Source organism: Erpetoichthys calabaricus, chromosome 8 (assembly GCF_900747795.2).
Source record: "Erpetoichthys calabaricus chromosome 8, fErpCal1.3, whole genome shotgun sequence".
NCBI classification, from domain to species: Eukaryota; Metazoa; Chordata; class Cladistia; order Polypteriformes; family Polypteridae; genus Erpetoichthys; species Erpetoichthys calabaricus.
The window spans coordinates 31,225,809-31,241,416 of NC_041401.2; the positions used below are offsets into that span (position 1 = coordinate 31,225,809).

The 15,608-nt window shown below is 42.5% G+C and overlaps 1 protein-coding gene across 7 annotated transcripts in view; it reads left to right on the forward strand.

The window, feature by feature from the left end:
* The window catches only part of LOC114655431 (RNA-binding motif, single-stranded-interacting protein 1-like), a 510,690-nt gene that overhangs the window by 406,356 nt on the left and 88,726 nt on the right, over positions 1-15,608 (forward strand). For all 7 annotated transcript variants that reach the window (XM_028806410.2, XM_051930584.1, XM_028806409.2 and 4 more), the window contains exons 3-4: positions 5,158-5,216; positions 8,920-9,011. In XM_028806410.2, the coding sequence (XP_028662243.1) occupies positions 5,158-5,216; positions 8,920-9,011 (151 nt within the window). The remainder of the gene's footprint in view (positions 1-5,157; positions 5,217-8,919; positions 9,012-15,608) is intronic.

Sequence of the window (15,608 nt, forward strand, 5' to 3'; positions counted from 1 at the left end):
AGATCTGCCTTTTGTGATGTTTAGCTAAATGTTATATTGGCTTGCCTGGTGAGTGAATTGACAGATTATTTAGTAATATTTCAGAGAAGATTAAATAAATACATGCATTGTGAAATCAGACAATAAATTAAAAAAAACACTGATACAGTGGGTATAGGAAAGAATCAATCCAAATATTAACACATTATTTATTGCTTTGTAGAGTGAAATTGTAGACACACACAACAAATATTTCTCCAGTTGTCTTTACTCAATGCAAGTTATAACAGCCAAGTGAAAGATATAATAGCAATAGTTCAGGAAAAAAATAAAAAAATATAAACCCAGAATCACTGAGATGGTTAAAGATCACCCCCTGTGTCAGTACTTTGTGGAACCTCCTTTAGCTTTGATGACAGCCATAAGTCTGTTGGGATTCTTCTCTACCAACTTTGCACATCTAGACTTGTAATATTTGCCCACTCGTCTTTACAGAACTTCTCAAGTTCAGTCAAACTGGACGGTGACTGTTGTGGACTACAGTCTTCAAGTCATTCCACAGATTTTCAGTCTGGTTTAAGTCTGGGCTCTGACTGGGCCACACAAGGATGTTCACCTTTTTCTCCTTTAGACACCGTGTGGTCAGTTTTGCTGTGTGCTTCGCGTCATTGTCATGTTGGAAGGTGAACCTTCTTCCCATTGACAACTTTCTGGCAGAGGGCAGCAAGTTTTCCTCAAAACATTTGACGCTATTTTGCCCCATCCATTTTTCCTTCTATCTTAACAAGTGCCCCAGTCTCTGCTGCAGAGAAACACCCCCAACAACAGGATGCTTCCACCTCCGTGCTTCACTGTAGGTTTGGGGTGTTTTGGATGGTAAACTGTGTTGGCTTTCCACCAAATATACTGTTTGGCATCATAGCCAAATAGTTTCAGTTTTGGTTTCATCTGACCATAATACCTTTTTATATTTGACCACAGTATCTTCAAGGTGTGTTTTGGCAAAGCTCAATCGAGCCTTAACGCCGCCTGTCTTGAGGAGTGGCTATTTTCTTGCAACCTCCCCTATCATTTCACATTTGTGGAGCATTTGTAATATTGTTGTCGCCTGTGCACAATGACCACTCTTTGCCAAAAATTCCTGTAACTGCTTCAGAGCTGCCATAGGCCTCTTGATAGCCTGTCTGACAAGTTTCCATCTCGCTCTTCAGTCCAGTTAGGAGGGATGGCCAGGAAGGGTCCTAGTAGTACCAAACACTTTCCACTTTTTGATTATAGACTTTACTGTGTGCTCCTAGGGATTGATAAAAGTCTTTGAAATGTATTTGTATCCGTCTCCTGACCTTTGTCCGTCCACAACTTTATCCCAGAGATCATTTGGCAGTGCCTTGCTGCCCATAGTTGATTGTTTGCTTTCTGTTGCACTTCCAAGTACTGGAATGGTCCAGGAATAGCTGAACAAATCAGAAAGGATACAGCTGATCACAGGTGGAAGCCAAGTAGTTTGGGGTGCAGTGCAGAAGGGGATTAGTTACACCTGATTGAGTTTACAAGGATTCTTAGGAGGAGGCGATCCTTTAACCATCTCAGTGATTCTGGGTTTATATTTTTTTTGAACTGTTGCTGTTATTTCTTTCACTTTGCTGTTATAACTTGCAATGAGTAAATACAGCAACAACATGTAAATATTTTGGAAAGCGGCGGCGCAATTCTTTTCTATACCCACTGTATGTGAGCATTAATAACAAATGCATCATGAAATACATTTTGTATTGCTTATTATGTATGTTCTTATGTTTAATAAGTTCTTCTTTAATTCATTCCACTGATACTGCACACAATTTGAAATGAAAGCCCATCAAGGTGGAGAGGGTGAGCTTTAGCAAGCACTGTGTTTTGATGGGTGAGCGCACACAAACGTTTGGCCATCAAGTGCTGCATTAATAGACGGACACCACACTTCATATGCAGACTCCGTTTAGGGCTTCTTGAATTAAAGCAGCTGCACACACACACACACACACACACACACACACACACACACACTGTGGCTCGTATGCTGCCTTCACGTGCTGTCAGAGTTTTCTGAGCTCCAGCTTGTGACCTTTCTCCTTCCCACTTCAGTGCCTTGTTCACGTGACTTTCCTGTCAGAATATTTGGAGGAACACATGGCCGCTGTTAATTTGTTACTTGGTTTGTAGAAAAAGCAATCAAAGATAAACTTGTCATTTTTTGGGGGGGGACAGAGAGTAACTAAACTTATCACATGTGTATCACTTTGCTCCAAATGTCATTCAGCCACAAAAATTGCATTTCTTACTGAACAGGTTATATTTTTAATTTTATGCAATTGACTAAGGTGAAAGGTCAGAGTTACTGTACGTCACTTCTTGGTGAATTCTAGTAGCTTTTGCCGCACTCACCTGCTGTCTGATGCTGTATTTGCATATTTATCGCATATATAGTAAACTCGAGTTTCCAAATCAGAAATTCCACATGAACACCCTACGATCTCGGACAACTCTGAGTAAACAAAGCCTGTGAATGCGGCCAGACCTACCATTCTGAGTTACCAGTCACCTTCCCATTTAAGTTTGTTCACGTGAATTTCCAGTCAGAACATTTTGAAAATGCAATTTTGCTATTGATTTGTTACATGGTCTGTAAAGAAAAAAAATTAAAGATAAAGTGCATATTTTTAACGTATTATATGTGTATCACTTCACTACAAATGTAGTTCACCCACAACAGTGCCATTTCTGGCTCTCGTAGCTCTGCGTTTGTAGGACGATTGAATGGAATTTCCACAGTCCAGTAGCACATAAATGTCTTCTACAAGCCCCATGTTTCTGATGCTGCATTTACATGCCATCGGGCAGAGCTGGCAAATATCGCATTCTATGGAAGCTCCCAAGTCAGACAATTTGGAAAAAACAGAGCTACCCTAATTCTCCGACTTGTGCCATAATATTGACCTTTCACCTTAGTCAAGTGTATAACATAAATAATATAACCTGGTCAGCCAGAAATGCCATTTTTGTGGTAGAATTACATTTAGAGCAAAGTGATACACATTTAATACGTATAGTTTGGTCTTTATTTTCATGAAAATGTACAGTTTATCTTTCATTGTTTTTTGTACAGACCATGAAACAAATCGACAGCAACATCATGCTTCTCCAAATAGTCTTCCCGGAAATTCACGTGAATGCACTGCGGTGGGCAGGTGAAGCGTCACAATGCGGGGCTTTGAATACTGATAAGAGTCCAGCTGCAGACCTGAGGAGCCAGTCAAACTGCACACGTTCGGCGATGATTAAGCTGCATTCAACTAAAACTCAGAACTCTCAATTTCCAACCTGCCACTCGGGAGACAGAATTCCCACTCGCACGCTCAGGCCTGGTCTCTCAAGTGCGAGTTTTTTCCGACTTCAGAGGATGATGTCAATCCAAAATGGCGGCGTACACTGCAGGCAGGAGGAGTGCAGTAACACTTCATAGGTTTAATGTGTTTATTAGAAGAATTTCCTTTAAATGAATCACTTTAACCTGTAATACAGAATATTGTGGAGGTAAACATTAACTCTACAGAATGAACAGTAACAGAATAACTGCTGTCAGCTTGATATGCACTGCTGTGTTATATGGCACTCAATGGTTGGTTGCATTGTACAGTTTTATTAATTGCAGCTTCTCAGCAGATATCTTTGTGTATCTTGACCAAAAGCATAATAATCTTTTTTTAGACCTGACAATGTACTTTTTGTGCCTTTCTTGGTCTTCATCGATCAGGACTATAGAACTATTAGTCAGCGTGCGTTGGTGGAACAGCAGCCAAACGCCTGCCTTCATGGGGCATCCATATTTACTTCCCTACGTGAGGAGCACAGACGTGCAGAGGTTGTAAATGATGCAACTACGAGTTACGACTTCCTAGCTCCACCGTATGACGAATGCAGAATAGGTCGGCTTTGCCTCACACATCAGTGACATTACGCAATATGCCCAGTCATTTACACCTTTCATTTACAACGCCCATTTCAAGGCGACCCTCGTGTTTCGTTCTCATAAAACATCCTAACCATACTGTTAAGATTAGGTTTCTAGGTGGGTTACCTTATGTAGGAGCAATGGTGGCTATTGTGTGGAGTGTCTTTTTGTGTTAACAGGCTGCAGAACCATCTTAGAGTTTTCAGTGTGGAGTCCAATGCACTCAACGACAGTTTTCACTGTAAATCCTGTGACATAAAGGTTGCAATTCAAATGGCTGTTCAGTAGAGCTCCAAAATCGCAGGGCTCCAGAGGTCTGCAGCTAGGCCCTTCTCCTAAATACTTCCAACATCACACAGACTAAACATGAGTTCCAAGTTTGTCGGACGTTCATATGGAATTTCCACCTTAGGAACATGTATTTACCACCTGTCTGATGCATGTGAACAAAGCAAGAGGCATGTGTGGGTTTGCTTCCGCTGTCTAAAGACATTCATGTTAGGTGAATTGACGATGCTAAAGAGTGTGTGTTTGCCCTGCGATGGCCAGCTGCCTTGTCCAGGGTTTGTTCCTTCGATGGACTCCGCCCCCCTAAAAACCAGCATGTGACCCTGGTCTGGATTGAGCAGACTGGAAAATGACGTAATAATGACTTATTTAACAGTATGGTCAGTTATTGTTTTTGTTTATTGTCACATTACAGAATATTTATTTATTGTGTATGTCTTGATTTAATTATTTTTCTAAATATTAACATATATTAGTGGCGGTCACAATTCTGGGGTACTTGCCCATTATCCTATATGTAGGGATTTTGAAATTTTGTATTTTGTCTGCTTGCTTAGCCCAGTGTGACCCAGACTTAGTCTTCGTGATGGAGTGTGCTGTCCCATCCAGTGAAACACTTTCAGGGTTGACTCCAGCTTCCCACGCCACGCTATAGTTAAAGGGTTCATTAATGGATGGACTATATTGATGGTGGACAGTTTCTGCCCCCAAAAAAGAAAAAAAAAACTCGTAATTTTCTGTTTAATGAAAATGCATCTAACAATTTAAAGAATAAAGGCATACAAGGCCGCCTTGGTGTGATGTGCTTGTGCTGCAGAACACCAGGCGCCTGTCTTGATTGTGAACACGGGTATCGGCAGCTCTTCCTGAATTCTAATGTCTTCTTTCTTCTTCCAAAGGTACGGCAAAATTGTGTCCACGAAGGCCATCCTGGACAAGACGACAAACAAATGCAAAGGTACTGGCTTCTTGAAGGATATGCTCTGCTCTGTGATCTTTACAAATCCCGCTTGCTTCCCCAGGCTGAGGTTCTTGTGCTCGCCTTCCATTCACACATCCTCGAAGCAGCAGAGCTTGGTGAAGGTGCTCAGTGCTGAGGGGAGGCCGCCTCACCCACTCTGCTGACAGCTGGCTGCCCACCGTGCCTCTTGGCAGATGTCGTTTCTCACTCATTTAAGCCGAGAAGCAGCTCTTGTCAAGCCGCCATGTGATTCCTCTGACAGTTGAGCGTCCTTCGCTCGGTCCCATTCAAAGTCACGCTTGCACAATCTGGCCGTTCTCGCTCAGACTTGGCTGGGGCTGCCACTTTTTTTTTCTGCTTTTCCTGCTCCAAGTCTGGTGGCTTTCCGTACGTTGAATGTATGGCAGGTTTCTCCCTAAATGCTATGTGTTTTTCGTCTATTTGTAGAAGCCTTGAACACGAAGCTATCTATTATTCTCTCATTCTCTCCACTTTTTTATCTTGTCGAGTTTTTGAAGCCATTGAGAAGAGAGCCAGAGGTGTCTGACTTGTGCTCCCCTCGCCTCCCCCTTCCTCTCCGTTCCTTTCCTTTGGCCCCTTGCCTTAAAGGAGACTCACCAGAAGGTTATGCACTGTCTGCGCACATTTAATCCTCGCTTTATTCCCAAATCGTCCGCCCACAGAGGCATCCACAAACCGATGAGAAAAGTTTCCTGTAATTTTGATTATTGGCCGCAACTACTGCAAATGTAAACCGAAGTACGCCCTTGAACAGACTGTGCCGTTCTGGGAGATCTGTCCAAAGTGGATGACCACAAAGTGAGAAGTGGACAGTGGTGGGCTTTGGTGGGCAGCAGGCGGGCTGCAGGTTTTCAGTTTTATTTGATGTGTTTTAACAGCATTTCGTTTTATGATTTTTTTTTCTTTGAGTGTAATAAACATAGGGGCACCCTGGGCGTATACTGTCTCTATTATGGACGGCTCTGCCTGACTGGCAGATGGCCGATGCGGGCTTTGGTGCCAAGTCTGCCACTTTAACTGGAGCAAAGTTGGCCGGCGTAGCTGACAGAAATTGCAGCAGGAATGACATGAGAACAGGGCCCAGATTATTACTTTATGGTGAAAATCAAAATTAATTACGCATTCTTGAATTTCACTGTTTTCTCTTAAAACGTCTGTTTATTTGGATAAGTACTTCATCTCATTATCCCTAACAGGTTGGTTGTCTCACGCCATAAACGCGCCTCCATTGTGACACAATAGTGCTGTTCGGGCTGGCGGACGTCCTGTACACATTGCCAGGTCAGCTGACGAGTGTGATTGGAAAACACAGTGCGACTGTCGCAGGTCGTCGTGTAGTTGATGTCACAAAAGCGAAGTGGCGTGCAGCTTGAATGTTTACGCTACTTGGATACTCCAATTGAATTAATTAAAAAAAAAACTGTAAACCACGCCCATTTGGTATGCAAATTACTGGAGAGGCGTGTCAGTTCACCAACCCCACATCTTTAAGTTTTGTCTGCAGTTACCAACAACTGTTTATTATGAAGTTCCTTTTACATCTATCTGCTTGTTTTATAGTGCCTTTCATATCTAACATATACTGTCCTGCACATCTGTGATATATTGCCTTTTAACTCTTCAATACCTATCTTATTATATAGTGCCTTTCATACCTTTTATGTATTGTTTTTCATGTCTGTTTATTATATGTAATTCAGGGCCAGAAGGGGTTGGAGTACGGAGGACAGGGTGGGAGCCAACCCTGGTCAGGGTGCCAGTCTAGCACAGGTCCCACTCACATGTACGCTCACCCTTACAAAGGGCAAATGTAGAGTCTCAAGTTAAACTGAATTACACATACTGACCTTAATGTATGTCATAAATTGCTTTTTGTCTTTTGCCTTTCAAATCATAATATTTTGCCTTTTATATCTGGCTACCCATCTTATGTAGTATCTTACATATCTGTTTTATAGGTCCTTCCATATCCATCAATATATTGATAGTGCCTGTCACATCAGTCTGTCTAACCATCTACCTTTTACACTGCCTTTCATAAGTGTTATATATCGCCTTTTGTATCTTTCCACAGTGCCATTAATATGTATTCTGTCTGTCTGTCTGTCATATAGTGCCTTTCATATCAGTTATATTTTTATTTTCTGGCTACCTTTATGCTATATAGCACCTTTCATGTCTATCTATATATTATCAGTGCCCGTCACATCTATCCATATACCTATCAATCTGTTACACTACCTTTATAAATACTATATGTTTCACTTTATATCTGTCTGACTATTATATAGTGCCTTTCACATCTCGCTGTTATGTAGTGTGTTTCATGTCTGTCTATTGTACATTTTATAGTTGTCTGTTTCCATCCTAGTAATTTCTTGGAAATCTTAGTCTTGAAAGATACATGGACATAGTTTGTGCAAAAACAAAAGTAATAGGCTTAAGTAAAAACTCAAAATTATTTATTTTTTAATTTTCCTGAAATTTTCCATTAATTCATCCAAAAATCTGACACAGGCAAGTTGAAATTTTGTAAAGTACATGTTTTCTGTGCTAAAGAGCATCAGTTGCTGATATTAAATAATGAATGTAAAGTGTGCCTTATAATAGAATAAAAACTAATTAGGACAGCAGTAAGCTGCCGTTCATTTTCAGTGCCAATCGTCTGGTAGTTCTGGGATAAGGCCCACTTAACTGCTGTACAGTGTGTTTGTTAAAAAAATTAAAATTAAACACACAACTGGTAAATCTATAAAAATGACAGTATTTCTTTAATTCTCCCAGCATCCTCCACTCTTTTTCCCATGTCACCATGTTACCTGTCACCACTGAACTGGGCCATTGTGAGTGAGTGTGCCCAGTGGTGGACTGGCGTCCCATCCAGGGTTGGTTCTTGCGCTGTACCCACGTAAGTCTGCACAGATTTCAAACCGTGAGGTGGGCTGAGAGCCAGCCCTAGACGTCTTGGCAGATGAACAGGGTCACTCATTGTGTCCACTTTGAACCCTTTACCTACTTGGTTTGGCCATTTGCCCTGGTGCGCCTTTCACCTTGTTCTTCTCCGCAGTTCACAACCTGCTCTTGTCTTTTGTCTGTGCTGATGTGCTGCTTACTAGTCTCATGGCACCGTCGGCACTCGGATCAAGCCCTGATTTTTCTTTTGTTCACGTAGTTCTACAGCACAAACAGCTTTGTTTGCCAGTAAGAGTGTTGTGTAATTAAAGTCGACCCAGCCGAGTGAAGGTTATGTGTTCAAGGTTAACTGTGAATGCCTCAGAGGACATCTAGTCCAAGGGTCACAACCGAAAGAACGCATCACTGTGGATGTGTATAATTGTAAAAAGGGTGACATTGTGTTTAGGCAGCCACAGCATCCCAGGTTCAATTCCTGCACCCACCTTGTTTCCATGTTCTCTCCATGTCTGTGTAGGTTTTCCTCCCACATCCAAATGCACATTAGGTCAACTAATGACTCTAAATGGGCCCTGCAGTGGACTGGCACTCCAGCCAGTGTTATTTCCTGCCTCAGGTTCTAGCCCCCTGAAGACTCCGTTTGAATTAAGCAGCACTGAAAGTGTTACAATTTTAGGGTGAATTTTGAACGTGCCATTTCTTTGACATGTTAGGTGATGTAATATTATTGCTTATTAATTACGTTGTTTTTTTTTTTTTGTTCCAGGTTATGGTTTTGTGGACTTTGACAACCCAACTGCTGCTCAGAAGGCTGTTTCAGCTTTAAAAGCTAATGGAGTTCAAGCTCAGATGGCAAAAGTAAGTAACACTTGTCCAAGGCAGCTTTGCACATAACTGCTAATGAACATGTTGGTCGTCTCTCCTTCATTGCATCACCACAGTTTCATTAACTAACCGAATCTAACAAAACAAGTGCTGGCCTGCTAGCAGGAGCACCACAATATGTCACCAAGCTGCTGTAGATAATTCAAAATGCAGTGGCGCATCTAGTGTTCAACCAGCCGAGGTGGGCACAGGTTTCTCCAAATTTTCATATCACAATACTGGCTCCATGTAGCAGCACACATTAAGTTCAGATCCTTGATGCTTGCCTATAGAGTAGTCAGTGGGTCAGCACCCGTCTGTATGGAGACACTTTGAGGTCCTCTGCTCCTTCTGGATTAGTCTGGTCTGCAGATGAATGGCGTCTGGTGATGTCACCTCTGCAGTATGAGTAAAGACTCTTCGTGTGTAGCTCCTGTAATCAGCAGTTTTGGAAATGTCTGCTGTGGCAAAATGAGAGCAACCATGGAGTTTAATAACGGGTTTAATTAACAACGAGAATCGGCTTCTGATTAAGAAACTTGTTGGAGTGAATTTGGAGCTTGAGACCGCAACTTAGCTGGTCATCTGATGGCTCATTTCACATCTCATTTTTGTTTTTCTGCCATTTAAGAAAGAAAGAAACAATTCAAAGGACTGAGTCTTGAAATGCAAGGCAATTAAAGGGAAGGGAAAAGAAGTCAATTGGCAACAGAAATCAGTCACCAATTAAGAAAGCGACTTGAAGGAAAAACTACAACCACTTTGGTTTTGTGGATACCCAACCATCACACCTGTATGAGCTTGTTGGACATCCCATTCCAGTACCGTGAACATTAACATGGAGTTGACCCTCTTTTTTTGCTGCCGTAAAAGCCGCCACTCTTCTCTTTTCCACATGATTACGGCAGTGTGTCGGTTGGAATCTGTGCGTATTGAGAAAACCTTGTGCACAGTCACTATTGTGGTAGAAATCAACATCTTAATTACAGAAAGAAACTTATCTTCTACTGGGACAAGTTTGATAAAACCTTCTTAATTTGGTAATCAGGCAAGAGAAAGCTTGACCATCTGCATCATTTATTTACTCTAGCAGTGCCATGCTGAAGAGGGAACATCCATCACAGCAGTCCATTATAGCAGCATGATCAAAAGTGAAAGGACAGAGGTCAGTTTTATGAACAGTTGAATTTACAGAACAGTGTCAGTCAATGCTTACATGTACTCTGTTTGGTTCAGTGGTCTACACCCAAATGACTTCTATAAAATATTCTTGTTCTTCTCATATCTTTGGAGTTTAGCTATCACCCTTGAGATTTCTGTGTGTGTAACAACTGTCCAGTTTTGTTGTTTACAGGACATTTACTGATCTCTTAATCATCCCTTGGTACATTTTGTGTATTACCTCAACCTTTTAACCCTTTCAGTAGCTCCCTTCATAACATTTTAAAACAAATGCTATTATATTTCAATGTGCACTGCAAACCAAAACACATAACCTCTGATACCACTAAATTATGCTAATTTACACCATTCCAGTTGATCACAGAGGTGTTCAGTAGAGTTGAGGACGGGGATCTGTGCAGGCCACTTGAGTTCCTAAATGTCTTTACGGACCCCACGTTGAAAAGTTTACTTACCTCGGCAACGACATTCATGTCTCTAGTGACTCTTCCTATGATGTCAGTAGAAGGATTGGGATGGCATTGGGGTTCATGTGGTCGCTGAAAGAAAGGGGTGTGTGGCGCTCCCAATATCTCTGCAAAAGGACGAAGGTCCAAGCCTTTATGGTCCTGGTGCTTCCTGTTTTCCTATATGGCTGCGAGACATGGACACTATCTAGTGACTGAGATGAAGACTGGACTCCTTTGATACTGTGTCTTTTTCGGAGAATCCTTGGGGACTGCTGGTTTGACTTTGTGTCAGTTACGGTACTGTGGCCATGTGGTGCGATTCTCCGATGGTGATCATTGAATAGGACTCGAGAGGCTGGACCAGACCAAGGGGACACCCATGTAACACCTGGCTGTGGCAAATAGATAGTCATTTTCGGGGGGTGGGACTGTACTGTCTGTCTGCCTGTGGGTTACTAACAGGTCTCCAAAGCTGTTTTGTCATGTGGTGGATGTGGCAACGTGCTATACCAGTGCATCCTTCCTGACCTGACCTGACCTCGCTTTGTGCTCACAGGCACAGTCTTGCTGGAACAGAAATATGCATTCAGCAAGCTGCCATCACAAAGATGGAAGCACACAGTTGTCTAAAAATGTTTTTGTATTCTGTAGCGTCAACAGTACCATTCACTGAACCAAGGGGGTCTAGCCCAAACCCTGCCATTATCTCTCCTCCACCAGACTTTACAGTAGGCACTATGTAATGATAGTATGAATGATGCCTCGCTTTATTTGCATTAGGAATTGGTCAATTTCCATATACCCTGATTTACACTCAGAAAGAGAGAGAACCTTGGGGGTCAGAGCTCAGGATCAACTATTTGTGTGGTGCCCCTGGAACAAATGCTTATTAACGGCCTTGCTCAAGTGCCCAATGGAGTAGCATTCCTTCTGGCATTTCCAGGACTTGAATCTTCCACTTATCAGCATGTTGGCCAGAAGATAGCTTTCTCCTGGCATCCACCAAGCCCACATTCTTCCATCAGCCTGCCAGATACCGAAGTGACTCATCATTCCAAAGAACACATTTCCACTGCTCCAGAGTCCAATGTTAGGCAGCGTGCTTTACACCACTCCAGCCAAAGCTTGGCATTACACATAGTAAGTACTCTTAGGCTTTTGGGCAGCTGCTTGGCTGTGGAAACCCACTTCTTGAAGGTCTTGACAGACATTACTTGTGCTGGTGTTGCTTCAAGAGGCAGTTTGGAACTTTGTTGTGAGGACAGGTGATTTTTATGTACTGCGTGGTTCGGCAATTGGCAACGCCGCTCTGTGACTTTGTGAACCTATTCAGTACGCCCCATGTTGCTGCCAGTGTCCTTCAATGGAAATTGCATGGCTGTGTGCTGATTTGATGCACCTACTAAGAAACACCTGAACGGAGTCTTTTGGAGGGTTGTCGTCCATGTACTATTGGCCATATAATGTATGTAAGGGGCGGCACGGTGGCGCAGTGGGTAGCGCTGCTGCCTCGCAGTTGGGAGATCTGGGGACCTGGGTTCGATTCCCGGGTCCTCCCTGCGTGGAGTTTGCATGTTCTCCCCGTGCCTGCGTGGGTTTCCTCCGGGCGCTCCGGTTTCCTCCCACATTCCAAAGACATGCAGGTTAGGTGGATTGGTGATTCTAAATTAGCCCTAGTGTGTGCTTGGTGTGTGTGTGGGTGTGTTTGTGTGTGTCCTGCGGTGGGTTGGCACCCTGCCCAGGATTGTTTCCTGCCTTGTGCCCTGTGTTGGCTGGGATTGGCTCCGGCAGACCCCCGTGACCCTGTGTTCGGATTCAGCGGGTTGGAAAATGGATGGATGGATGGATGTATGTAAGGCTGAGTGTGTGTCCACAACGTTGAACTGATCTCCACCAAATTTTGTATAGAGTCCCCAATTATTTAGGGTGGGGCATCCGAAGGGGTGCGACTACCAGACAAGTCCGTAAAAAAGCCACTCCGAGATCAGTGTTCACAGTGTTTGGACACGTCTCCAAGCTGCTTCATACGTTTGTCCACCCCTCTCTGCCTCAGAGGCAACTTGCATGCTCAATGACCACACACTCAGCCAGTAGATGAGTCTGAAGTGCTCTACCATAGCTGTCGTGGAGCTGCTTTTATGCCAGCTTCTCCAGCTAGTCCTGTCTCCTCAGACAGGTCTTGACCACCTACGGATGATATTGTCCCTCAAGGGTTCAGACCCAGGTCTGCTACGCTATTATTTCCATGGCACACCTGAGTAGCTTTCACGGTGCACCACCATGCTGTGGCACACTGGTTGTAAAACACTGATGTAGGGGGGACACTGTAGACTATGTTACATTCCAAAATTTATTTGGTGCCCCCATCCCGGTCAACATCAGGTCCCACTGCTAGATTACTTTAAAATGAGCCGTAAAGCTTCTGTTACAAGCATGGATGTTAATTGAAAAACATGCAGACTCTTGTCAGGGTAGTGTGGCATAGTGGGCTAGCAATCAGACTTTCATTTTGAAGGTTGCGTGTTTCACTCCGATCTCAGATGTCTTGTGTGCCCCTCAGTGTGCCACGTAAACTGCTTTGGTTCCAATAATATAAGATTAATTAAACCATTGTACTGTGCGTCTGTACTTGTAAAGTATTCTCAGATGCTGTTCACTGTAGAAAGTTGCTATAAAGAAAAATAAAAGTGTGCTTCTTGTTAAAAGGTTTTAACAAAATATCTGCAGTATACGTTCTGTGAATAAGTGAAATCAATTAACTTGTTTTGATTAATAGAAAATAATTAATTCCTGATTAAAGACCAGCCAGCCATCCTTCTGTCATCAAAGCTTCAATCCAGTCCACAGTCCTGGAGGCACTTTAGATATCCTTTACAAATGATCAGATTTCAAATCAGACTCCTAAATTAGAAGCTTCGTTCTTTTCGTTTTTTTTTTTTTTTTTTTTTTAATTAGGTGGTGGAAAATCTCTGAGAACCTTTTCCCCTATAGAGTGCATATATCCAGCAGTGCATTCTCATGTAGAAAACTCAATTAATCCCACCAAAGAAGTCAAGACTTAAAAAAGAAGAAAAAAAAAAGTTAGCTCTGCAAGCAATTAGACAAGTGGGAGGACGGCCACTGAGCCAATTTAGTCTCCGGCATGCACCTGGAAGATGCCAAGAAAATGTTTCTGGAAAGCCAATGCTTGTGTTCACTTAGACACTGCATACAAATTATTGTTTGGTGTTACTGCGGAATTTGTCAAAGCTGCGCACCTTGAAGGTCTCGGCCCTCATCGTGTTTCTGTGAAGCCGATGGGCTCACGTTTTCTTTTGCTGAGTGGCCCACTGATCTCATCTGTTCGCCGATGCTGTAAAGGCGAGTGTGTCAAACGCGACATGTGCCTTACAGTATTTAACTGTGTACTAATTAAGTTCTGATTTGTGTAAAGATGGGCTCCTCCTCAACAATAAGAAGAAAATCAAATTTTTTAATTATACTGTAGATAGAATGACTAGGAAAGGCGTCATGTAATATGCAGACAGATATGAAAGTCACTATATAACATTTAAAAATTTTTTTGCTTGGCAGCCTTTTTTTATCCAAAGTGACTTATAAAAGGTAAATATAATCAAGTAACGTTAGGCTAGGGCCTGTTTGTTCAGCAAGCATAATAGGACAGATAACAAAAGTTGATTACAACAAGTGAAATAATGTAATAGCTAATAATCGATACTTGGGATGGGCATTGTATAATGGCTACATAGATATGAGTGTATGGTAGGGACACTATATGATAAATATATAGTGTACACAGATGTGAAAGGCACTGTATGATAAATAAGGTGGTACAATGGCATGGTGGTAGCGCTGTTGCCTCACAACAGTAAGACTGGGAATAAGAACACTAGAAGTGGCAGCACAGTGATAGTGCTGCTGCCTCACAATAAGGAGATCAGAGATAACGTTGTGCGTGATGTTTGCATGTTCTCCCCATATCTGCATCAGTTTCCTCCAGGTTCTCCAGTTTAATACCACAGTCCAAAGACTTGCAAGTTAGCTGGACTGGCATTGCTAATTTGGCCCTAGTGTGTGCTTGTGTGTGTCTGTGTCTGTATGTTTACCCAGTGCTGGGATGGCACCCGTCCAGGAATTGTTCCTGCTCCTTGTGCCCTGTGCTTACCCAGTGCTCCAGCTACCCTGCTGTGGGTGAGCAGGTTAAGAAGATGGATGGATGATAGATAGTTAGACAGATGTGTAAGACACTATGAAGTAGATGAGCAGGCAGTGTTCTGTAGTGGGGCTTTGGGCTTCAAACCCTGAGGTGGTGGGTTCAAATCCTGCTACTGACACCGTGTGACCCTGAGCAAGTCACTTGACCTGCCTGTGCTCCAGTTGGGAAAAAAAACAGGAATCAGTTTTATCTCAAATGTTGTAAGTCACCTTGGATAAAAAGGCATCTGCTAAGTAATAAAAATAAATATATATAGAAAGGCATCATATTGGATCAATAGGAAAGGTGCTGTAAGATAGATGGAGAGCTATAAAAGACAGTTTATAATAAACAGATGGGGAAAGACAGAATAATGTGATAGATATGCGATGTAATAAACAGATATATATTAAAGACACAGAATAAATAGATGTGAAGACCACCATATAAGGCATAGGTATGAAAGGCACCATGTAACTGATAGAGAAAGATAAAGCTGACTTATTATATAGTAGATATTTTGGCTTGTGGGGTATGCAACAGACCCTAAACCCCAGACACAACTATCCAAATAACAGTCCTGGGTTGAAATCAGTATTTATTGTTACAATTATCTCCACACAGGCTTCTCTCTCTCTCTCTCTCTCTCTCTCTCTCTCTCTCTCTCTCTCTCTCTCTCTCTCTCTCTCTCTCTCTCTCTCTCTCTCTCTCTCTCTCTCTCTCTCTCTCTCTCTCTCTCTCTCTCTCTCTCTCTCTCTCTCTCTC